General features: G+C 42.4%; 1 protein-coding gene across 9 annotated transcripts in view; it reads left to right on the forward strand.

Annotated features, from left to right (window-relative positions):
- MTUS1 (microtubule associated scaffold protein 1) overlaps positions 1–26511 on the forward strand; it is a 125209-nt gene that overhangs the window by 32790 nt on the left and 65908 nt on the right. For 4 of the 9 annotated variants that reach the window (XM_003772809.4, XM_031942191.1, XM_031942193.1 and 1 more), the window contains 2 exons: positions 7444–9621; positions 14236–14431. In XM_003772809.4, coding sequence (XP_003772857.2) covers positions 7630–9621; positions 14236–14431 — 2188 coding nt within the window. In that variant the 5' untranslated portion in view covers positions 7444–7629. Of the gene's footprint in view, positions 1–4955; positions 5153–7443; positions 9622–14235; positions 14432–20310; positions 20489–26511 lie in introns of those variants that run through there. The other 5 variants (XM_023505672.2, XM_031942189.1, XM_031942187.1 and 2 more) reach the window with 3 other exon arrangements.

The raw sequence follows: 26511 nt of genomic DNA on the forward strand, positions 1-26511 counted from the left end.
TCTACACATATTTCCACAATTATCATGCTGCACAATAAAAATCTGATCAAAAAGAGAAAAAATAAGGAAGAAAACAATTATAAAAAAATAAAAATACTATGTTGCGGTCCATATTCAAGTCCCAAAATCCTCTCTTGGTACAAATGGCTCTCTTCATCAAAAGACTATCAGAACTGGCCTGAATCACCCCGTCCATCAGAATCGATCATCATATAATCTTGTTGCTGTATATTCACTTCACTCAGCATCAGTTCATATAAGTCTCTCTGAAATCATCCTGCTGATTATTTCTTATAGAACAATAACATTCCATAACATTCATATACTATAACTTATTCAGCCATTCTCCAGTTGACGGGCATCCATTCAGTTTCCAGTTTCTTGCCACTACAAAAAGGGCTACCACGAACATTTTTGCACATATTGGTTCTTTTCCCTTTTTTATGATCTCTTTGGGATACAGACCCATTAGAGACACTGCTGGATCAAAGGATATGAACAATTTGATAGCCCTTTGGGCATAGTTCCAAATTGACTTCACGAATGGTTGGATCAGTTCACAACTCCACCAAAAATGTATTAGTGTCCCAGTTATGCCACATCCCCTCCAACATTCACCATCTTTTCCTGTCATTTTAGCCAACCTGAGAGGTATGTAAAGTACCTCAGTTATCTTAATTTACATTTCTCTGATCAATAGTGATTTGGAGCACTTTTTCATATGACTAGAAATGGTTTTAATTTCTTCATCTGAAAATTATCTGTTCATATCATTTTTTCCCATTTATCAATTGGAGAATGGCTTGAATTCTTATAAATTTGAGATTTGAGAGGTAAATGATCCTTTGTTCTTCTAACTTGCTTGTAGTATTACTCTTTATGTCTAAATCATGAAGCCATTTCAAGATAGGTATAGGGTTAGGTGTGGGTCAATGCCTAGTTTCTCCCACACCAATTTCCAATTTTCCCAACAATTTTTGTCAAATAATGAGTTCTTATCCCAGAAGCTGGGGTCTTGGAATTATCACACCCTAGATTACTAGTTATTGATTATTGTGTCTTGTGAACCTTGTGAACTTGTTCCACTTGTTCTACTCTGTTTCTTAACTAGTACCAAATGGTTTTGATGACCCTTGCTTCATAATATACTTTTAGATCTGGTACAGCTTAAACAGTCACCCTTGCAAAACCTTGTGTTCGAATTTTTTTCTCCCTTCCTTTTCCCCATCCCCTCCTCAGATGGCAAATAATCCAATATATGTTAAATACAAACTACTCAGTTTTCAATTCTTTGCAACCACACACAAAAAAGAGTTGCTATACATACTTTTGTACATATGGGCCTTTTTTCTTTTTCTTTGACCTCTTTTGGTATGTACAGTTTGGTTGCCCTTTGGGCATACTTCCAAACTGCTCTCCAAAATTGTTAGATCAATTCACAATTAAATCACTAGTGCCTTTGTGTCCCAATTTCCCCACATCTCTTTCAACATTTGTTATTTTCCTTGTCTGGCTTATTGGCCAATGTGATAGGTTTGAATGGTTATCTCAGTGTTTTTTAATTTGTATTACTTAATAGTGATTTAGAGCACTTTAAAAAATAGGACTATAGATAACTTTGATTTCTTTTTCTGAAAACTGTGCTGTTCATATCTTTTGATCATTGATCAATTGGGGAATGATTCATATTCTTATAAATTTGACTTAGTTTCTATATGTTTGAGAAGTGAAGCCTTTAATAGAGAAACTTTTGTCAAAACATTTCCCCAGTTTCCTTCTTTCTATTTTTTTCATTTTTTTTGGTTTTGTTTTATTGTATCTTGAATTTCTCATAAAGTCATTTGCTTCCATTTGGTCAATTCTGTTTTTTAAGGAATTATATTCCTCACTGAGCTTTTGTACCTCCATTCCCATTTGGCCAATTTTACTTTTTAAGGTATTCTCTCATTAGCTTTTTGTATTTCCTTTTGTAGATCTCTCAATTTTTTCCCTATTTTTTCCTCTTATCTCTTACTTGATTTTCAAAGTCCCTTTTGGGACTCACTTGGGAGTGAATTCAATTATTTTTCTTGTAGACTTTGGATTTAAGCTTTGACTTTGTATCATCTTCTAAGTGTGTGTTTTCTGCTCATTTTCCTAGCCTATTACTCTGCTTTTAATTTGTTAAACTAGGGCTCTGTTTCCAGGATGGAGAATGCACTGTCCCAAGCTTCAGGAATTTTGTGCATTGGTTTTCAGAAATCCTAGGAATCTGACTTCAAGTACTCTTTTATGTCCTGGTGATGTTAGATGTGTCCCCTCCCCACTGTAGCTGTTGAAGATCTAATATGCTAGATTGGACTTGGGCTCTGCTGACCAGGCTACACTGGGACTGCCTACTAGCCTCCCATCCTGTTGGCATAGATCCTCTTCACTGTCTTTTGAGGCCTCCCTGATGTATCAAGGCTGAAAGATCCAGAAATCTCCAGCACTGCTGCTGATTCAGAGGTCCCACCTCATTGATGCTGGGGTCCAGCTGGAGCTGGAGTCTGGGCCTGTGCAGGGGTTGCCCGGTAGGTTCCTGCTCTGGTTTCGTAGACCTTTTCTGCCGACCTTCTAGGTCCTCTTTGGTGTCTCTGGGCTGAAAGGTCTGGAAGTCACTACGACTGTCACTGATTCACAGGTTGGCTGGGCCAGGCTGCAGCTGGGTGCGGGGTGCACAATGCACCCTGCACCAGGACGCATGCTAGACTCCTACCCTGATATCACCCATCTTTTCTGCTGAGCTGCTAACTTGCCTTTGGCTGGAAAATGTTCTACTCTGTGTTTTTTGGTTTTTTTATGCTCTAAAATTTTATTAGAGCCATTATTTAAGGGTATTTGGAGCAGTTTGGAGGAGAGTGAACAATTTTCTGCTTTTACTCTGCCATCTTGTCTCAGATTTCTGCTTTTTTTTCTAATTTTGGCTGCATTGGTTTTGTTTGTACTAAACCTTTTAAATTTGATTTAATGTCCATTTTTAAAAAATCCCATCATCCTCGTCTCTTATTGGTCATAAATTCTCTTATCTACAATTCTAATAAATAAAATATTCTTTCTCCCCTAACTTTCTGTGATAGCACTCTGTCTAAAACATGTATGGATTTTTACCTTATCCTGGTATGTGGTATGACATGTTGATCTGTGCCTACTTTCTAGTTTTTTCAGTAGTTTTTGTGAAATAGTGAATTCTTGTCCCAAAAGAATGGGATCTTTGGGTTTATCAAATACTAGATTACTGTAGTCATTTACTGCTGTATATTGTGTTCTGAATCGATTCCACTTATCCACCATTTTATTTCTTTGCCAATACAAGATTATTTTGATTATAATTGCTTTACAATACAGTTTGAAACATCATATACATAACATGTTCTTTTCACATTTTTTATTCATTCTCTTGCTATTATTGATCTTTTATTCTTCTAGATGAATTTTATTATTTTTCCACTCTATAAAATAATTCTTTAGTAGTTTGATATGGCACTGAATTAGAAAATTGAGGCAGAATTTTCATTTTTGTAATGTTGGCTTGACCTATCCATGAGCAATTGATATTTTTCCAGTTACTTAAATCTAACTTTATTTGTGTAAAAAGCGTTTTTAATTGTGGTCATATAGTTTTTAGGTTTGTCTTGGCAGGCAGGCACCCAAATATTTAATATTGTTTGCAATTATTTTAAATGAAATATCTTTTTCTATCTTTTGCTGCTAGGCTTTGTTGGTAAAATAAATACCAATGTTTTGTCAGTTTATTTTATATTTATTAATTTTGCTAAAGTTAATTATTTTAATTACTTTTTAGTTGATTCTCGAAGAATACCATGTTGTCTGCAGACTTATTGTCTTTTAATTTCTTCAATTTCTTATTGCTGTAGTTAGCACTTCCAGTACAATATTAAATAATGGTAATAATGGGCATCCTTGTTTCATCCCTGATCTTATTGGGAAAGTTTCTATCTTATCCCCATTACAGTTAATGCTTACTGATGGTTTTAGAAAGATTTTACTTTTAATACTAAGGAAAGCTTTATGTGCTTTCCAAATACTAAGGAAAGCTTTATGTGCTTTCCAGTTTTTTTTTAATAAAAATGTGTTGTATTTTGTCAAAAATTTTTCTGCATCTATTGAGGTAATCGTAATTTTTGTGGTTTTTGTTATTGATATGGTCACTTATGCTAATTAGTTTTTCTAATGTTGAACCAGCCCCACATTTCTGGTATAAATATCATCTGGTTGTGGTGTATGATCTTTGTCATTTATTGTTGTAATCATTTTGCAAGTTTTTTATTTAAAATTTTTGTATTAATTTACATTAGGAAAATTGGTCTCTAGTTTTCTTTCTCTGTTTTTTAGGTACCAGTACCATATTTGTGTTGTAAAAAGAATTTAGTAGGACTCCTTCTTTGTTTATTTTTCTAAAGAGATTATATAGATTTGGAATTAATTGCTCTTCAAGTATTTGGTAGAATTTACTTGTGAATTCCATCTGGTTCTGGGGATTTTTCTTAGGGAGCTCATTGATGGCTTGAGAGGAATTTCTTTTTTTTAAAAATAGGGTTATTTTAAGTATTTTTTCTGTAAATTTGAGCAATTTATATTTTTGTAAATATTCATCCATTTCACTTAGATTGTCAGATTCATTGGCATTGAATTAGGCAAAATATTTCCTAATAATTACTTTCATTTCCCTTTTTATTAGCAGTGAATTGACTTTGTTTGTGATTCGCTCTTGTTTGATTTGTTTCTTTTTTAAAAGTCAAATTAGCCAATGGTTTCTCTGTCTTATTAGGCTTATTCCCCCATAAAACTAGTTTCTAGTCTTATTTATTATTTTAATTATTTTTAACTTTATATTTTATTAAATCTCTCCTTTAATTTTTCAGTATTTTTAATTTGGTAATTAATTGGGGGATTTTAATTTTTTCTTTTAATAGTTTTTAAACTTTTGCATGAACTGGAGTGCAGAGGAGGGGGAGGTACAATGTGCTGAGGCCCACAGCCCTGGTATATGGAGAGTGCTTGAAGGCAGGGATCAGAGAAAGAACAGACCACTGACTGCTTGCTTTCCAAAGTGACCTCTGTCTTCTGGAGTACTCCTGATCCTTAACTGGAAAGAAGGCACGTAAGTGAGGTATCTGAGATGCTGAGTCCTCAGATTCTTGCCCAAATCTTCATATTCCTTAAGATTTATTGACTTATAGCCCCTTAAGAGGTGTAAGAGAAAGTGCCAGTAGTGTGTAGAATACTGGACCCAGAGCCAGACCCAGATTCAAATTCAGTCTGAGGAAAATCACTTAATGTCTGTCTGATTCAGTCCCAAATGTAATATGGGGATAATGATAGCATCTACCTTTTAGGTTGTTGTGAGGATTAAATAGGAGTAGATATAATAAATTATAGCTACCATAATAGCCAATGTTTATAGAATATTTTAAAGTTTACAAAGTGCTTTAAAAAAATTATCTCCTGAATATGTATTGAAGCACAGTATTTTCACCTTTTTAAAGTTTGTTTTTTTCCCTTTTGGTCTGTTTTTTTATTTTTTGGGTACAACATGATAAATATGGAAATATGCTTAAAAGGAGCGCATGCATTTAACCTATATCAGAGCTTGCTGTATCAGGGAGAGAGGGAGTAAGAGAGGGAGTGGCAAAAAATTTGGAACACAAAGTCTTATAAAGATGAATGTTGAAAACTATTTGTATATGTAGTTGAAAAAATAAAATATCATTTGAGCTAATCATTTCATGCCATAACCCTATAACCCCCTCATTTTACAGGTGAGGAAGTAGAGATTTTGGTGCTAAAATGAGTTGCTAAACCTTAGGAGTGAGATTGGAATCCAGGAACTCTGGTCCTGAATCCAAGTACTCTGGTGCTGAATCCAGGGCTGGTGTTCTTGCCCCTAACTGGATCTATAAGTCACCTTAGTCACCTTATAGGAGGATTGAGAAATAATGTGGAACATGCCGTGTTCTGCAGTGAAGTCTGCATGCTCTACAGAATCCATCTAAGGGAGGAGTTATGTTGACATTCTTAACAGCAGGCCAGATGGGGAGTGAGGGGGAGGGCCAATCAGATAAGTATCTCAGTAGCTTTCCTGGGGACTCACAGTACATCCATGAGCAATGCTGTCTTGTGCCTACGACACAAAGTACATTTCTGAATGTGTTTGGATTCAGGGTAGGCACTCTTGCTCTTCCACTCTGTGGTGGAGAAACAGATTCCCTGGCCAGCCTGAATTGCATGTCTATTTTTCAAAGAACATGAAAATGGGATTGGATGGACAAGGGGGGACAGGGGAAGGAGCGGACAGGTAAGAGACACACACATGTGAGGGTCAGGAGGCCAGCTTCCCTGGAGTCTGCCTGCCCCTTTCTTACGTACTAGGATTACTTAGCTAGGATTTTTAGTCAGTGCCAGCCTGAAAAGACTTTGTCTTGGATCTGCATGGCACCTGGGAGCCACAGCATTTCCTGAATGTCTTTGACTTCATGTCTTGAGTTGCCTTGTCTTGGGGACCTTTCAAAACTCTTTTTGTAGCCACACACTGTGTGTGGCTTGAGTTTCAGTCACATTTGACACTAGCATTTATCTACCTGTCTATCTATCTATCCATCCATCCATCCATCTATTCATTTATTTATCTATCCATTTCTTTATTATTTGTTTAGCTTAGTTTATTTTTAATACACATTGTTTTATGAATTATGTTGGGAGAGAAAAATCAGAGCAAAAGGGAAAAACCATGGGAGAGATAAAAAGACAGAAAAAAGAAGTGAACACATCAAGAGCATTTATTTGTTGACAGTTTTTTTTCTCAAGCTTGTACGACTCTGGGTTTTAAATTCTTTCTCTCTGGTTGGACTTCCATTAGGAATTTTATCAGTGGGATTCTGACAATGGGAGAGGATTGGGTAGGGTTGAGGGCTTAACAGAATCCATGTCTAGAATATGCCGGCCCCCATCATTAACTTCCATGACATGAGAATGGAACGTAAATCTGGCTCTTGGTATCTTGACCTTCCTCACGTCAGATGTAGAAGGACTTCTGTGTTTCTGTCTATTCCCCAAGTATACATGCCTCCCATTTTCCTGGTTTCAGGTTGGAGGATGAACCTTGACTGTGCTTGGCGGGGAGTGCTTGTGCTCAGGATTGTTCCCAGGGGCTCTCAGAGCAGAAAGGGCAGCTGGGGCAGAGTCAGGGTGTCTGGGGCCCTAGTCCCTATCTCCCCCTTGCTCCTGGTCCCCACATTAGGGAGGGGACCCTGGAAAGGGTGTGGGTCAGAAACTTGATAATAAACTCCTAGGTGAGTGAGTTTTTGTTTCCAAGCTTGAATCTTCAATGGGCAAGCATTGTCAAGTGAGGATGAGTAATTCTCAGACATTTAATTTACACTGAGGTTTCTTTATTTATTTTAGGAAACAAGGTGTGTTTCCCTTCCTGGTGAATGTCAGACAAAGAACCATGGCCTGCACGTCTTGGGACGGAAGCCTTCTCATTGAACGGGAGACAAGTTGGATTTTAGGTGATTTAGGGCGCTGACTTTTCTTCACCTTCCAGCTGGAGGGGCTTTGTATTGAACCAACTGAAACGGTTAATTCAGAATGAACAATCAGAATTCAGAAGAGAAAGCACGAGAAGGCTCACAGCTTTCCTTATTTCAAGGAGATAAATGTGGGAATGAGTTGGCACTTGAAGCACCATCAGCCTTCATTCATGCACGCTGGGACTCGGCTCCCCACCTCGGCACCCAGAACGCTCAGGAAGCCTGTTTGCACACGCTGGGGGCTGATGGGGAAAGGATTTCCTTAACCAGTTCACATGCCAAAGTGCTTGCTGGGGATGAGGACATCTATCGGGAGGCACAGTCTCTGTCAGTGATACGTGGTGAGGCTCCAGGGGGGCCCTGGGTGAGCGACAAGATGGGCCTGTTGGAGCCAGAGTACCAGTATAACAGTGCCCAGCCTTGTGCTGCCCAAACCCAGAGAGTTCAGCCCTCCATGCCTGGAGAGTGGAGATACGACTGTGGAGATTCTAATGGGACGATGGGCCATGCTTTACTCAACCTGGAAGAAGGGTGGCAAATGAAGGGCGAGGGCCCGGGTACCCTGGAAATGACAGATACCCCGAGAAGCCTGCCCCAACCTGGCCAGCCGCCAGTGACCCCTGCCTTTTCTTCTGAGATCTGTGTGATGAACGAGAAGTCAACCAGTGGGGGCTCGGGAACCCCCCTGGAGACCACTGCCCAGGAGCCTTCTGAGCTCTCCAACACCACGTACCTGGTTATATCGGACACGGGCATGCAGATGGATGCCACTGCCAATGATGAGAGCCCACACTCCTCAGAGAAGCTCCTTGGAACTCTCACCAATGGTTTCCAACAGGAAATAACCAAAGCAGAGGAGGTCCAAGCCCCGGAGCCAGGTCTGGAAGGTCCTAGTGCTCCCTATGCATCTCTAACGGACCAGGAATTTGGTTTATATAAAGACCAACCAAACGGTGAGCCTGCTTTGCAGACTTTGTGTACCCCGTCAGAGGCTGAATGTCCTGTGGACAGACCACCCTTCAGTGACCCCGAAGAACAGGGACACCAGCTAGGAGACCCGCTGAATGAGTTGGCTTCTCCCGGCAGCAGTCTAGGAATCATAAGTCACCCTGTGGGAGCCCCAGGAGCAGGAGGTCCTTCTCCGGGCTGGGAAGCGGCTCCATCGCTTGGGTCGGGGTGGGAGATGGCAGATAGCGCTTCCAGCCCCAAGGATGTTAGTTGTCCCCCGTCAGCTATCCTGGGGTGCCCCAACGAGACCTTTCCCATCTTGCTTCCTGATAAAGCAAAGGAGAAACCTTCTGAAATAGAAAAAAACACCCTAGAGCTGGTCAAGCTCCCCAACAGGAAACTGGCCCCCATAAAGGCACTAAAGCCCACTCTCAGCAAAGTCCTGGGAAAACCAGCCCCCAAGTCGGGGACAGCAGCAGGAAACGGCCTCCACAAAATGGAGAAAATCAGCTTTCCCAGGCCGAACTTCAAGAATGTCAAAGCCAAAGTTATCTCTCGTGCCGTGCTACAGCCCCGAGAGCCACCAGTGGTGGCAGTGGCGGCCACGGATCCCAGGCTGACTCCTGGGCCCCCCGTGGCCGAGTCTCCCTTGAAAAGCGCGCCAAGGAGAGCTGAGGGCAAGGCCACTGCCAAGGCAGAAGTCCTCCCGGGGAAGAGCCACAGGCAACACCTCCTTAAGCTCATTAGCAGCCAGGTCATACATGTCACAACTCATTCCAGAAATGCTTCCCACGAGACTCCGAGAGCAGCTCAGAAACTGAGAGCACACCACGGAGGAGGCGTCCCCCGAGCCAATCCGTCCAAGGCAGGGCGCCTACCTGGGTCTGGGGCTGGAGCCATGGGGCCCCACAAGGGCGCAGACGCCCCCAATACCCCCGTGAAAACGGCAGAATCCACTCAGCAAGAGCCTCGAGCTCCTGCCTCTGATGGAGCTCCCACCGAGAGGCAGAAGAGTAAGGACAGAGATGTGGGAGTGCCCCTGGTCACCCAGGAAGGGCAGGGAGAGCTGGGAATGGCTCCGCCGGCCTGCAATCCTGCCCTGGTAAGTACTCCTTGGGTCTGGCTCAGAGGGGAGTGGGATGAGGAATCCAGAAAGTAGCTCAAAAGTCACTGGAGGCAGAACCACAGTTGGGAAGATGGCTGGTTTCTAAATGGAGGGAGATTCAGAGAGGACCGTGGGAACTGAGTGTGGATCACAACATGGCATTTTCACTTTTTGTTGTTGTTGGCTTGCATTTTTTTTTCTTTTTCATTTTTTTTCTGATGTGATTTGCTTTTTCTTGTGCAGCAAGATAATTGTATAAATATGTATGCATTTATTGGATTTAATATATATTTCTAACATGTTAACATATATTGGACTACTTGCCATCCTAGGGCAGGGGGTGGGGGAAGGGGGGAAAATTGGAACACAGGTTTTGCAAGGGCTAATGTTAAAGAAAAATTTAAAAAAAGACTATAAATAAATAAGTGGAGGGGGATTTGTGTTGAAGGTTTCTTAATAATTCTGTCAGCCAGTCAGTAAAATGCAGGAAGACCCAAGTTCAAATTCTCTGTCTCCCACTTACTACTAGCTATGTGATTGTGGGCAATCCCCTAACCCACCCTCTTAGGGCTCAGTTTTCTCATCTTTAAAATGGGGGTAGTAATATTAAAAAATATATGCTTTTTGCAAACTTGGATGAACTATAGCCATGTAGGAGGTTGTTGATGAAAACTGAGGGGTTTGTTCTTGCAGCTTTTGGGTTGTTCCTCTATCTTCCTCATGTAGACTGCTGAGCTTGGCTGGTATTTCCATTTGGGCCCCAGAAGTGTGGGATTGTGGGACTGGAAGAGACCAATGGGCTCCAAGAGAGGGAAAGAGCTCAGAGGAGATTGATCTGCTAGCACTTGGCACCCATTTATAGCTGTCTGCTTAAATCTCACTCTCAGTGGTGAGGGGAGGTAGAATGTAATTTGCTTGCAAATTGACATGAGTTGTGTGAACATCCTGAAGGATTCAGTGGCCATAGAGAAGTCTCTTCCCGTGTGAGAAGGATTAGATGAGGAGATCTTATCTGAGACTGGGGGCTTTAGCCTCTGTATCATCATTAAAGCTCACATGTTTTGAGGGACTGAAGAAGTTAAACAAGGACATGAACAATAATCATAAGAGCAAGTCTTAATATATGTAACCACATCCTGGAAAGCAGGTAGTATTTTTCTCCCATTTTATATTTAAAACTGAGAACAGGGTTTAAGTGACTTGCCTAGGCTCACATAGCTAGCAAGTGTCTGAGATGGAATTTAAACTTGGGTCTTCCTGACTCCAAGGTCCAAACAGAATTTATTATCTTCGCTAGTCCTCTCCAAAATTGCCTGTTGCCATGATTCTTCTAAGCCTCTTTGTTTTGTCATATCTCCCCACTCCATTCTGTCTTCCATTTTCCTAAAGTACAGCTCAGACTATATCACCTCTGCCTCCCCAGTGACTAAGCAGCCTTCAGTGGGTCCCTAAAGCCTTGCAAATACAGAATATTCAGTTTGGCATTCAAAGTCTTTCATCACCTGACCTCTTCTTCCTTTCCAATCTTACATCTCACTTCCTGACATGTCCCCTGCCAACCAGGGCCTCCGACTTTCTGGATGTTCCATGAACACCACTTCTCTCTCTCTCCTCTGGGCATTCTCTCTAGCTATCCCTGAAGCCCAGAATGCTCTCCCCCCTCCACTCTTGATCTTTCAGTTCTACCTAATGTCCCAACTGCTGTTGGAAGTCTTTCCCAGCCCTTTCTGTTTCTAGGGATGTCACTCTGTTAATTGTCCCCGATTTATCTAGTCTGTAGCTTACATATCCTAGTTGTTGCTCTGTTAGATGTGAGCTCCTTGACTTGGAGCCAGGACTATCCCTTCAGTGTATCCACAGTGATCAGCCATGCATACAGTAAGTACTTAATAAATGGAGATTGAATTTCTGCTTCTGGAAAGAAATATAAACTGGTGTTTTATTTTAAAGGCCCTTCACAAATTTATCATCCAAGTCTCATGTATTGCTCACCTTCCTTTATGGTCTATCCAAACTGGCCTTCTGTTTCTCGCCTACAACCTCCCATCTCGTCTCCATGCCGTTCCCTTCTTTGTTCTGCCCGCCTGGATTGCCCTCCTTGTTTACCTTTGCTTCATACCCTTGCCTTCATTCCTTATCATCTTTTTTTTTTAAAGATCCTCTTCACCTAACAGACTGATGACCTTTCTAAACACTGACCTGTTAGGATGATGACCTCTTAGTTTGGAGATTTCTGAGGTGGTCATAAGGTTACTTGAAAGGGAAAACTTTGGAGAAACTCAGCGAGATGGAAGGTGAGCCTTGATCCTCGGTATATTCTGCCTTAGGTTCTGCCAAGAAAAAAGGGCTTCAGCTGTGGGCCGGCAGCAGAATGGCTCTCTGGGTTAACAGAGCATTTGAGTGCATCAGGAGCTCATCCAGGGAGCAGACCCAGGGATTGGTCGCTAACCAGTGGATGTCAGCTTTATGGGAGGTCTCTGGTGGAGACTGTCAGCCTTGTGCTGATTAACACTTTGATCAATGATTCAAATGAAGGCAAAGATGGATTTGCTAATCAGATTTGCTAATGACACAAACCTGGGAGGAATTGTTAGCATGTTAGATATGGGAAGTAAAATCTCAAAAGACGGCAACTGCCTAAGATGGTGGATTAAATCTAATAAGATGAAATTTGATGAAAATAAATATAAAATCCTAAATTTGCATTTAAAAAATCAACTGCAGGATGGGGGCGGGATATGGCCAGAGAACAGTGTGTATCTGGGAATCTGTGGGGACTGTTGATTCTACATAAAGCAGCTATGCAAGGGAAAAAGTGCAAGTATTTGGCCATTAAGTGTGCCATGGAGGAACAGTCAGGAGGACCTGAGTTCAAATCTGGCCTCAGACACTTAACATTTCCTAGCTGTGTGACCCTGGGCAAGTCACTTAACCACAGTTGCTTCAGGAAAAATAAAGGTGCCATGGAGTATTGGTTCCATTCACTGACCTGTGACTCATTCAAACTCTTAGTAGAAGTTATGTTCAGATCCAGATTCATTTTAGGAATGATGGTGACAACCTTGAAAGTGTCTAGAGGATAAAGGGTGGCCAGTATGGTAAGGAGTCTCAAGACTAGGCTATAATGAGAGTTAGTTGAAAGGAGATGGGGCGCTGTTATCTTTTTAAGTATGGAAAGACCTATCCCTGGAAGAAGAATTAATTGCTCTGCTTGGATGGAGGCTTTGTCATTCAGGGGTCATAGCTTGAGTTTGTGAGGAAGACCTTGTGTGTAAGAGAAGTTTAAGCAGTTTTATGGAGAGGAGAGGGGAAATGCCATCATTTGGTGGCCATGCAAAGAATGGATATCCAGAAACCTGGGGTTGGTGTGGTCCTGAATAGGAAGTGGGAAGATCTTATTCTTGGACTACTGATGCTTCTCTCCATCACTCCTCAGTCAGTATTTACTATGTGAAATTGATTCCTAGATTTGAGAAATGATCCACCCTTCTTTTCCATCTTTTCAAGTATCTCAATTGAGACTATCTTCTCTAGGGAGACTGGAATTGACTCTGCTGCTTAGCTTGAGGCTGGATGGTGGGGGCCAAGCCCTTTCTCATCTCGGCCTGAATCATTATTGCTGGATACACTGGGCGACACTTGGGTTAAGCTTGACTAGGAGATCTAGGACTTGCCTGAGTCTTCTTGAGGAACGTTAAGTGTTCGTATTGAGTCCAGCTTTTTCATTTTTAAAATGAGGAAACTAGAGTCACAAAGCAATTAAGTGACATGGCTGGTTTCCCATAGCTAGTAAATGTCTGAGGTAGGATTTGAATCTAGGTCTTCTTGTCTGGTACTTAATCACTCTGCTCCTTCATCTGATCAAACCCTAGAGGTATTTATGCTGGACAGTAAGACAGATACAGAGCATGGCATTTGGACTATTCCTTTAATTGGGGCAACATCTGTTAGTTGCAGGAGGAGGCAGTGGCTAGATTGTTTGTTTTAAATAAAAACCCCAAATTTCCATTTATGAGATGGTTTGGCTGTTTTTGTTTTTGTTTCCAACAGAAGAGATCCATTAGTTTCCTGGTCGTCCCCCTAGAATATTAAGGGCTAAATTGGCCCTCCCTTTGAAGAGAAGTGTTGGCTGCCAGGGAGTTTGGGATCAGTTGCTTCTGGGTCAGCTACCTGCAGCCTTGCCCATTATGGTGGTCAACCTGGCCCTTGGTGGTCTGGTAGTCATTGCTGTAGGAAGCTCTTCCCAAAGCCCATGGCAACAAACCTATCCCTTCCTCCAGTATTTCTCCCAGAGGGTTCCAGATTGTGATTGAAGCAAAGCAGCTTTACCCTTTAGAGCTAATGTTCCCTGCCACTGTCTCCTGGGACTGAGAGGTGAAGAGGACCTTTGATATTGCCTTGTCCTGTCAAGCTTCTCAATTGGAGGAAACTGAGTTTGGGAGAACCTCAGTGATTTCTCCAAGGCCTCAAGAAATAATTAGGGATGAAATTTGGATCCAGGTTCCCTGACCCCTATTTTCGGCTAAATTTTTACTTTTAGGTTTTTACTGTTAAAAAACAAAGTAAGATCAGCCCAGTTATGGAGATTAAACATTTTCTCTTTTCCCACAGGCTTCCACACGGAAATTGCCACCCGTCATAGACAGGAATGGGTCTAAGCATGATCCCTTGGGACTGAGTAAAATACCTGTTCCCAAAATGAAAGTGTGGCCTTCAGTTTCCTGTAGGAGGCGAGGCACCGAGCCCAGGAATTTCTACCCTGAGCAAGCTTTATCCTCCCAGAGAGCCAAGCGTGGGTCCACTTCTGGTAAGAATCGGTACCCCTGGGTGTCTGGGCCATTGGTGACATGAGGTGGCTCTGTGTCCAGTCTCTGCTGTTCTCCTGGCAAATCTGGGAAATGCCAGCCAAGTGCTTTCTCTATTTTGGGCCTACTACCTGGGATCTTGTCCATCTCTCCATTGTTGCAGCCCCCCTGTAATTTCTTGTTTTTGTGAGAACCGAGTAGTTAAATCTTGTGCCCGGGTCACATAGCCAAAATGTATCAGGGGGACTTGAATCCAGGGCTTCAAGACTTCAAAGCCAGTCCTTCTCTGTGGCTTCATATGGCTTCTCAAAAGCAAAGGCCTAGGGCTGATGATCTGACCCAGATTCTTGACTATTTCCTGGAATATAGCCCTTCCCTATAGCATATTGGGGCATGAATCGGTGCCCAGGAAGACCCAGCCTTTTGGACCTGCTTTTTGGGGTATGACCCCTGGTTCTACAATTCTGATTTAGGTTTCAAATTGAAGATCTCTGAGGGCAGGTTCTGGAAACTACCTGCTTGGGCTGCCTGCCTCCCTTCTATATTGCTTTAATATTAAAAGTCCAAGTAAGAAAAGAGCAATGTTTGCAGAATAACAGGTAGATTGCCTGAGGCTATGCAGTGTCCAGATTGACTACTCTTCCCCATTTTATATAAATAGTAACTGAGGTCCCAAAGACAAATAGAAGGGGACTTTGGTGCCTCCTTGGCAATTTCCAGCTGAGCATGCTGGTAAGAGGCCTTTTGAGAAATTACCTGAGAATTCCTCCATTAGAGAGGGTTTTAGCTTTTCCCCATAACAAGGTTTATAAGGTCAACCAATATCACTTGTAGGACGCCTCTCGGCCTACTTATAAGCATGATACCGCGTTCATTCTAATCAGAGATCCAGGGTAATCCAGGGCTATCTTTGTATATTCCTCATGAATAACTGTAGTCACAACATTGCATATTAATTAACCAACTAATTTAAAGTCTTTGCACCAGTTTATTATGTATTATTTAATAAACTTGGAAAAAAACTCTCTTTTCCCATAAACATTAGAAAGCATATATATCTATATAGCAAAACTCCTAATCTCTTGTGATCAATTTGACATTAAATTCATTAACTATATAATTTATTGACAGTGTAATCAATAGTAACACAAAAATGTAAACTGTTTACATTATTTTAGTTACAGATAGAATATTAAAGCCACCATTGCCTCTAGCTATCACTGCAAATAACTTCATCTTTCACTTCACTCAAAGTACTAAAGACTTTTTTCAAGAATCTTTTTTGTAAGATAAAGATTGATGGTAGAGCACCAAGCCCTGAAGTCAGGAGGACACGAGTTCAAATTTGTCCTCAGACCCTTGATGCTTCCTGGCTGTGTGACACTGGGCAAGTCATTTAATCCAATTGCTTTAGCCCCCCCCCCCAAAAAAAAAATGATTGATGTGGTTTCATCAGGAAATAATATCTATCTTCTTTTTTCTACACTCCTCAAACCAGCCTCCAGTGAACCCCTAGAATCTTTCTTCTGAACTTCACTGACTTACTTCAGGCAGTATTTCCTTGATGCTCATCTAGGAGGGGCAGCTAGGTGGTACAGAGGATAGAACACCAGCTCTGAATCAGGAGGACATGAGTTCAAATCCTACCTTAGATATTTACCAGCTGTGTGACTCTGTGCAAGACCTATTGCCTTAAAAAAAATCATCAGGATGGTTTTAGTCAGGACCTTTGCCAGAATGGAGAGAGGCTGGTCACTAGAATTAAGAAAGCAGGGTCAGCCAAGTGTCCAGTGGGCATGTACAAGAGGACTTCTTTGGTGGGAAATGGAAACCAAATGGGCATCAGCTGGGTGGCCCTCCTCCTGCCCCTCCCCTTCCTTATTTGTCTTCTTCCTCATCCTCCCCTTCTCCCCCTCCTCCTTCTTCTTCTTGAGGAAGCTCCAAGGAAAGCAGCAGGAATTCAGCCAGCAGATTCTTCGCTTTCTATCAATTCCTTCATGGGATTGAACTGGACACCAGCCTTGAGCAACTCGGCTTCTGTATATAAGGGCTGGCTTCTCTGTCCAGAGGAGAAAATGGGGAGGAGCTTGAAGGCCCCTTCAAAGGCCTATTCGAAATCTGGCTTGTGTCTTGTGTTAGATGCCTTTAAAAATGTTCATGGCACCTTCGTGCTTGCCTCCGTCCTTTCAGAGATAGTACCACAGGAAATGCTTCAGTTAGCTCTGCAGAAGCATGGCCAGTGTCTGTGTGTGTGTTTGTGGAGGGGAAGGGGTGTTGCATTTTTGTTTCTGGAAGCCTCATTTAATTGTTCACAGGCTTAGTACCCAAGGCTTCTGTCAGGGAAACAGTGACTCCCATGAAGCTTCACTCAGAGCGACAGGCATTGTAGAGTAGTCCATAGGGATTTGGTCTCAGATCTAAGAGAACCTGAATTCAAATCCAACCTCCAACATTATGTGATCCTGGGCAAGTTATTTAATCCTTCCTCAGTTTCCTTATCTGAAAAGTGAGGAATGGATTGAGCTCAGTGGCCTCCAAGGTTATTTCTATGATCTGATGGTCTTTCCAAGTATATGTCCTTGCCTGGCTCCAGGAGCAATGATGAGGGGTGATTCATATCTTCAGTGTTTTCCTTCAAGGCTAGGAACCTCAGGAGGGCCCATCGGTCTGGTCTTCATGCTGCAGGGTCCAGTTCTGTGGCTTGCAGGTGGGGAGCCTGTGTCAGTGATGATTTTTATAGGCTCTTTTAATTCATAAAATGATCAGCTGTAGTAATGAACCAGGTCTGACTAGAAGCTAAATCCTCTCCCCTCTCTGGGCCTCAGCATCTGCCTCCATAAAATGGGGCTCTTACGGCATTAATCCTAACATCACCTGCACTTTAGAAATGTGTAAAACATTATACACGTGAGAGGGTGTGTGTGTGTTTGTGTGTGTGTGTGTGCAGGGAGGGGTTTAATACATTTAGAGAGAGAGAAGCCTGAGTGGAGGCTGAAGGAACACTCGGCATGGATGATGGTCGGGTAGTCCTTAGACATGAGTCCAGCTTTAAGCTTCTTTTAAGCTTCTGTGGGAAGCTCTGAGGAATTGGGGAAGTTGAGTGTTTGTGTAACAATCAATTGGCCAGGATTCATTGACTGATCCGCAGCTAGTTGCTGGGCCTGGAGGCAGAAAGACCTAAGTTTAAGTCCAGTCTCAAATGTGTGTGGACAAGTCACACCAACTTTCTGCCTCAGTTTCCTCATCTGTAAAATGAAGATAATAAGGGCTCTTCAGAGAATCAAATGAGATATTTACAAAGTGACTTGTAAACCTTTATAAAAGTTCTATATAAATGCTATTACTATTATTGTTATTAATAGTAGTGACCACCTTGGACTTAAGTACTTCTAGAAAAATGAAATGTAGGAATCTATGAGTAGGCAGTAGGCAGTACCCCGTAGTACTCAGTAGTTAGTACTCACAGTAGATAGAACTCCACTTAAATGTACAGGGAGCAAGGGAAGAAGATAAGCATTTATTAAGTGCTTACTGTGTTCCAGGCACTGTGCTTAGTGCTTTACAAATATGATCTCATTTTATTTCTGAATAGTAAATGCTGTTTATTATCTCCATTTTACACATGATGAAATTGAGGAAGAGATTACGATTAAGCCCAGAGTCACACAAACAAGTAAGTGACTGAGGCTGGATTTGAACTCATTTCTTTCTGACTCGATACCCAATGTTCTATCTACTGTATCACCTAGGGAACTCGGGGAATTGAAGGAAACCTCATGAAGTTGGCATTGGAGCTGGGTTTATAGGATCTTACAAATCCTTCAGGAGAAGAGGAGAAACTGAGTTCCAATAGTACAGTCGGGAGTCCTATAAGGTTGACTCTGACATCACTCATTCTGGTGGGTTGGGAATCATCAGAGAAGAGATTTCCATGGCAACATGGTTTTGGATCGTCGGCATCCTTGAATGTCACGTGGAAGAGTTTTACCTTGCCTTGGGAGACAGGAGGAAATTCATTGAGGGGTTTTGAGCAGAGGACATGGCCAGGTAGAAGTGCTGGAGAGATTTTGGGGTCATTGCAGCATTGGAATATGTGGTATCTCCCTCAGGGAAAGGGCTGCTCTGGCTTGACTTTTGAGCCCTGCTTGGACCCCTTGGCCAGAGCCCAGAGTCTGGGGACTGATTGCTGCAGAGATTGTAAGCGGGTGGGCACACCAGTGTGCAGATGTAGAGCAGAGCAGGAATAATGGGAAATGTGGGGTGCAGCGGTGTCCTAATGGAACAAAGAGAGGCATCAGTAGGCACCCCAAAGCCTCCTACCTTCTTGGTCTGTGAGAGGAGTGGAAGGAACACTGGATTTTGAGTCAGTGACTTAGAGAACTGGATCTGCAATTTACTCCTTATTTGAATTGCTTTCCTTCTAAGCTTTGCTTTCTTCATCTATAAAACAGAAACACTACTTTCAGGACCTCCTTGACTGGGTTGTGATGGGAAAGCACATTGTAACTGTTAATCTCTGTAAGGAACAACATTGTAGCATGCTATGGTAACGATCTGCCTATACCTGCTGGTGCTTAGAATAAACCTTTAGAACTCCCAGGACTGGGAATAAGATCCTTCTTTGGGTGTAAGAGGAAACTACTTATTGTCATGGCTGGGGTGGTTGTGAAGGAGTTTTGGGGGCTAACCCTGGCTTAGAACAGTGGGTGTTTCCGGGAGCTTATTGACGGGACCTTGTTTGTATTCCAGATTCTTACAGTGCAGTTTCATTTATGTAGTAAATAGAGGTTTGTAGAAAGCAGATTAACATGATCACACATATGTATTTGAACTTAAAGCAGAAAGTACACTTAATTGTTCCCTAACCAGAATTAGTCTTGGGTTACTAGGTGGTGCAGTGAGTGTTGGGGTCTGGAGTCAGGAAGATTCCTCTCCCTGAGTTCAAATCTGGCCTCAGACATTTACTAGCTATGTGACCCTAGGCAAGTCACTTAATCTATCTCAATTTCCTTATCTGTAAAATGAGCTGAAAAAGGAAATGGCAAACTACTCTGGTATCTATGCCAAGAAAACTCCAAATGGGCTCATGAAGGGTCAGGCATGATTGAAAATGACTAAACAAAATTAGAACACAGTTTTTTTCCCCAAAATTTATCTTTATTTGTTTATTTTTATTATTAATGCTTTTTATTTACAAAACATATGCATAGGTAATTTTTCAACATTTACCCTTGCAAAGCCTTCTGTAGAACTCAGTTCTAAGAGGTGCTGAATTTAGTGGGGCCATGGAAAGAACTCTGGATTTGGAGTCAGTTCAAATCTTAGTTCTACCACTGACTATGACCTTGACTATTGACTTTTCTAAGGCTTTACCATTCTCTGGACATCTCAGGTCCCTCTTCTGCAAAAAGGGGGGACTAGACTTGACCTCTGGGATCCCTTCCAAGTCAACTCTGTTTCTACAAATAGACAAAAAAGCACAATAGCTCGAGTTCTTACCTTTCCAGAATAGCATACTCTTAGAAACCTATATTGAGCTGTATAGTTTTTCTGGGTTTTCAGAAGCTGGGGCCTCCACCCTGCTAGGTGATATGGGAAGAGATTATTTCTCATCCATGGAAGTGGTCTGTCAGAACTTCAGGGGCAGGGCCTGGAGCTCTGATGCAAGCGAGCTAGGTGATGTGTGGTGATTTGCCCAGAGAGCAGAGCTAGCATCAGGAGACGAGAGGGCTCGGAGAGGAACCAGGTTCAACATCGGGGCATCCTGGGTGTTGCTGAGCAGAGAGAAATTCACTGAAGGCGGCCTTCCAAGGGAGCCCCATGGGAGAAAACAGAGATAAAGAGGCAAATTGTGGGCTGGGTTAGAGTGGGGAGGATGGATGGGAGGAGGAGATTGACTGAACGTGGATGGAGGGAGCGGCAGCCAAGGCATCCTGCGGGTCTGAAACAGCCAGCTCTCTAGCCCAGCCTAAGATCATGCTGAGAGGAAATGGCGGACCACCTGACCATTTCTTCCCTTCATCTTCCCCTGCACCAAGAGACTGTGTCCATGTACTCTTGTAAGTGATGCTATTTTAGGTCTTAATTAAATGCTTTTGTTTGGGTTTGAGGCTTGCATGATCAGGCAGTGGTGGCTGCTGGATGGGGGCTCCGGGCTTGATTTGCATAAATGGTGATTCTGCACAGCCACAGAACTGGGATATGAGCAGGGCTAGCATCTACCTTAGGGAGGAGCAGCTGTGTCTCATCACAGTGGACTCGGTGAGGCAAGTTGGGGAGAGCTGCCTCTATGCTAATATTTGGAGAGCTCTGAGACTTTCTCTTTCTCTCTCCCAGGCTATATCCTAGGTCATCCCAAACTGCCTGCCATTCCAGGCCTTTCCCTAAAGAATGTAGGAGGCAGACGCCAAGCTCATGATGCTGAGACTAAAGTGTGTGTATCTGTGTGTGTGTATGTGTGTGTGTGTGTGTGTGTGTGTGTGTGTGTGTATAAAAGCACTCAGTGAGGTCTTGGAATGGATGAATCATTAAATTTTAATGTAGAAAACAAGGGAGGGGCATTCAGGAGTGGTTTAGTTCTTGGCTTTAACTTCTAAGCTCAGTAACCATTGCCCAACTCCTTTTAAAGGCCCATAATATAAGGCCCTTACTCCAATATTAAGATCATTGTTAATTTAATTGAGATTTCTGACTAATTATTAAGACATTTTATTCTTAATTTGCTTATAGTTTTTCCTTTTCTTTGAAAAAAAAAAACACACCCAAAGAATAAGGTGGATTCTGAAATAGCTAATGGTTATGTTATGCAAAATAATGTAAATATAAAATATCTATTCCTGACCCAGTTAGGTTTTTCTTTCCTCTCTTGATGTATTTAAACAAAAAATCTTAGGTAAACATGGGATCTTAGGACTGTAGGATTTGGAACTGGAAAAGAGCTTTAGAAATCATCTTGTTTAAGCTCCCTATTTTACAAATGAGGATAGTGAGACCCACAGAAAGAATAGTGACTTGTCTAAGAACAGAAAACTAAAAATGGCAGAAGCCTGTATTTGACCCCAGTCCTTTAACCACAGACCCAGACCCCTTTCCATAGAAAAGTAGAATTGAAGAATCTCGGGGATGGTGGTGTCCTCAGGAATTGATGAATTCAATGTAAATAGCAATCTTTTAAGTGACCATCTATTTGAAAACTTTCAATGATGTTGAAAATACCTGTCACTTAGTCCGTAAGCATTTGTGGATAAGAAGAGGTCTTATATCTCATATAAATATTAAAATTCCTAAATGCATATTGGACACAGGACAGTCTTTTGGGCAGAAGATCCAGGGGCTATAAACAAATGTATGTCAGCTCACCTCCCCTTCTCAAGAAAGAGACCTCAGTTTGAGCTTCTGATTGGGGCAACTCCTGGCATTATGGAGTAATGCCTTTTTTCTAAAAGGGGTCCCTGAGGGTGCCATTTTGTGAGTTAGCCTCCCTTTCCTGTTGGACCTGCATGTTCCAAACACTGACTTTTGTTGCCCAGGGAGGATACTCTATAATAGAGCTGTCACAATATTACCAAATGCCTGAACCAGATTTAAATGCAATTGAGAAATATATAGCAAAATAAAACTACAACAAAATAGTTAATAATAAAACCATCAGTTTGTGGCCTTATCTACAGATTAGTGACCCCTATATGCTTTCTATTTGAGTTATTTGGATTATTCTCTCTTTCTTCCATGAAACATACTACATGTGTCAGGAAATGCACTTCAATTCATGAATTTTCCAATTTGGAAAGCCTTGAATTTGGGGCTAAGTGAGCATGACTGCTTCTGCAAGAGATCTTTGTGTTGTGGTTGCTTATTAGAGCTCCTGCTTCAGATAAGGAACATAGCAGAAAAGCAGGAGGTGGCTGTGATCTTGGAGTCCAGATCTCCCCGTTGAGGCCATTTGAGATGCTTTTTAGTTGTTTGTGATGTCCTTCTGCTACCCATCGCCATTAATGATCCTTGCTTCTTTTGCCCCCATACAGGGCCCTAGTCATGGGGCCACATGTCTGTGCAAAAAGCTGAGTCCACAAGCTCCCTAGGTATGAAAGCTCAAATCCTTGTGGGAGAAAGCCACACTGACAGGTTTTGCTCAAGTCGAAAACCCAATGGGCATCTTCAGAATAGGATAAATGGATGGATCTGTCTGTGGTTTTGTTGTATAATTCTCATCTTGCTTGACCTCAGTTTCCAAGAGTTACTTATTAAGCCCCTCTCAGAATGGTTCATGCCATGCCCCTGTTGGCTAATGGTTATGACCATACTTATGTATGAAGTGGAGTAGATGGAGGTTAAGGAGGAAGGAAGACTAACCCTCTAACCAAGGGCCAGGGGAGCGGATGGAAGTCGGGGCTGGTGAGATGAGGACCAGACTGCTTTCTGACAGACCCAACGTTGGGCAGTGTGGTGCACGCGTAGACAAAATGATGAATGTTCCTCCGAGGATGCAGGCAGCTTCCCTGACTTGTTGAGCCTTGCCACCCTGGGAAGGCAGCTCTGCCCTCCTAGGCCTACCTAACAGGTTGGGGAAAAAGAGGGATGACTCATGGTGGTTTAGATAACTGTCACTTGGTTAGCTATACCCACCAGAAAACGTGGAAAGAGATTCTTCACTTGGCATGTGGAGGAGTAGATCGGGTAATAATTAATGAGTGATGACTCTGTGCTGAGCATTGAGGGGGCCAGGGACCTCTTTATGGGACACAAACCCTGTCCTCAAGGAACACATATTTATTCTAGTTGGGGGAATAAGACTGAGATCTATAAAAGGCTAAGAAGGAATCAAAACTAACAATGATGTTGAAATGTAGGGAGATAGGAAGGTACTGAAAGACTTATTCTACCCTGGGAGTGCCTGGGGTGCTGAGGTTTGTTTGTGTTGTAGATTGGAGCAGTTATAGTGTGGGCCTGAGTGTAGCAAGCTGCAAGCCCAGGCCGGCTCTGAGTAAGATTCAGTAGGGGTCTCCTCCTTGGCCAGGGCTGCTGTGCATGTGGAGCAGGGTGGTTTGGGATGGAGGAGACTCCATTGCCACTATTGATCACATGTTCCCACCAGATCCTATCATTGTGGTGCTGTCCCACTTCCAGCCCAGTCCAGAGGATGCATTTCATTTAGCTCCTTAACAGTTTTGTGAAACATAGGCTTGATGACCAGCAAGGGGTGGGAAGAGGAATCTACTGGGAGGCTAGGAAGAAGAAGAAAGAATGAAGGGGGCACTGGGAGGTGATCACTAAAAGCAGAGAGAGTTGGAGGACTGAAGAAGTAGTCAGGCAACCTGCATTCTGACCTCCATCTGTCCTTTAAACAAAATAGGGATTGACCCAATAGAATAAATCGGTATTTACCCAGTTGTGTGATAATCGGAGAAACCCATTTTGGGGACCAAAAAATGGGACGGTATATTTGTCAGGCCACCCCCGACCCCATCACATACGTGGGAGCCGGTGTTAGAAACCTGGCTAATTTCTGGGACTGTTAGGGATTGTCCCTAGAAACGGGAGCCTGCCTGCTTGCTGGGGACAGCCTCCGGCTGCAGGTTGGAGATTCTGAAAAAGGGGAGTGTAGCGGGCCTTTTGCCTTTCTTGTTTCAATTATACAGATTCAGCAGAGCTGCTGTTTACTGACACTGGGGGCTTGTAGCTGATTGCTTGGTAGAAATTGAGAATGTCTCCTCTTGAAAAATTGCTAGTCCACCCTTGATGTCTAAAAGCTACTTTAGGAAATGACTAATCAATCATCTTTGCTCCTGGCTTCCCCCCAGACCCTGCCTCTGACTTCCCTCCTCCCCCCAGACTCTGCCTCTGGCTTCCCTCCTCCCCCCAGACCCTGCCTCTGGCTGCCCTCCTCCCTCCAGGCCCTGCCTCTTCCCCTCCTTTAATCTCATTCCCTCCAGACCCCCTCTGTGCCAGAGGTACTATCTTCAAGGAGGAAGGAAGAGATGGAGAGCACAGAGAGTGCTTGGGAGGTGGCACTAGGAGGCTTGCGCCATGACTAAGGCCCAGAATGGCCCAGTGTGAGGTATGGGGAGGGAGCTGGGGCTATCTGAAGAGGGGGATGTCACATACATGAGCATTGCTTCCAGTTGAGGATTAGCCACTGAGCAGGTACCCTGGGTAAATGGCAGGCACAGTAGGCTGATGGGTGACTCTTAATGGTCTAGTGCCCCCTGGTGATAAGGGCCCAGCCCCACCCAGCATTGCCATCTGCTTGTCTCCAGTCCTGTGGGGCAGATGCTGTTTGTTATGTAGAGTGTGAAGGCTTTAGGAACCAGCATTGGGAGGGAGAGGAAATAAATGGCTGGTAATTGGGGAAAATGTTTTTAAAAATCCATTTAAACTTCAACAGGATCTGTGCTAGCAAAGTGAGCCTTGTTCCAGGATCCCAGCTGAGAGGGAACATGGGGGGCCCCTCAATTTACAGCATAGGAGACTGAGGCTCAGGGAAGATGTTGAACAGGCTCATTTGGCCAATACTCTTCCTTGTGGCTCCTGAAATAGCAGTGGAAGGCCTGCATCCTCTGTCCTTTCACTTCTCTCCCAGGCTTCCTTCCCAAATGTCTTTAACAGTTCTTTTTAGATATAACTTTGTCCTAAAAGAACCTTATGATTCAATCAGAGTTAGGGGTAGGCAAGGGATCACTTGGGCTTCCAACTTGGAACTCTGAAAGTCACTTCTCTGTGAGCCTCAATTTCCTCCTCTGCATATGTAAGGACTTGATCTAAATGGCAGCTCTAGCCCTAGGGTCCTATGACCCCATGGGAGTTTGAGCTTAAAAAGCCCAGGGCCTTCCTGGCAGCCTTTACTTGGATTTGTGAAACATTTTTAATGTTCTCTAAATGATAGACATTCTTATTTTTCTTGCCTTCATAAATGCATTTTATTTTGGAGAAAAATGCACATAATTTCTTTTTTAAAAAAATTTTCATGATGTTTTTATTATGCTTATTTTTTAAATTAAAGCCTTTTGTTTTCAAAATATATACATGGATAATTTTCAACTTTGTGCTCCAATTTTTCCCCCTCCTTTCTCTCACTCCTCCCCCCCAAATGGCAAATAATCCAATATATGTTAAACATGTGCAATTCTTCTATATTTCCACAAATATCATGCTGTACAAGAAAAATTAGATCAAAAAGGAAAAAAAATGAGAAAGAAAACAAAATATGAGCAAACAACAAAAGGAGTGAAAATACTATGTTGTGAGCCACATGTAGTTCCCATGGTCCTCTCTCTGAGTGCAGATTGCTCTCTCCATCACAAGATCATTGAAATTGGCTTGAATCATGTCATTGTTGATGAGAGCCATGTCCATCAGAATTGATCATTATATAATCTTCTTGTTGCCGGGCACACAATATCTAAGACATAAATATTGAAAGAATATTTGCCTTTCAGTAGGAAGATCTAATGTTTCTTCCAAGACCATTATCATGTATCCTTCTAGAATATGGGAGGGTGAGCACCCATTTAGGGGAGTATGACATCCTGTGGTGAAGGAATTTTTAAAAGGTACTGGGATGTGAACAGGAAGATTTATTTATCATTTCTGTAGCCAAGAGAACACTCTCTAGTTGGGGGTGTAAACAAAATCAGAAATATAATAAGATAAATGCTTGTGTCCTATGTTTAGGGTAATTTGAATCGACTCTATTGAGTGAACCCTGCACCCTATAAAATGACTGAACACACACACACACACACACACACACACACACACACACTTTATATATTTTTTTTTTTTTTGTATTTTTTTTTTTTATTTAATAGCCTTTAATTTACAGGATATATACATGGGTAACTTTACAGCATTAACAATTGCCAAACCTCTTGTTCCAATTTTTCACCTCTTACCCCCCCCCACCCCCTCCCCTAAATGGCAGAATGACCAGTAGATGTTAAATATATTAAAATATAACTTAGATACACAATAAGTATACATGACCAAAACATTATTTTGCTGTACAAAAAGAATCAGACTCTGAATTATTGTACAATTAGCTTGTGAAGGAAATCAAAGATGCAGGTGTGCATAAATATAGGGA

The sequence above is a fragment of the Sarcophilus harrisii genome, chromosome 6, assembly GCF_902635505.1.
Source record: "Sarcophilus harrisii chromosome 6, mSarHar1.11, whole genome shotgun sequence".
Classification (NCBI taxonomy): domain Eukaryota; kingdom Metazoa; phylum Chordata; class Mammalia; order Dasyuromorphia; family Dasyuridae; genus Sarcophilus; species Sarcophilus harrisii.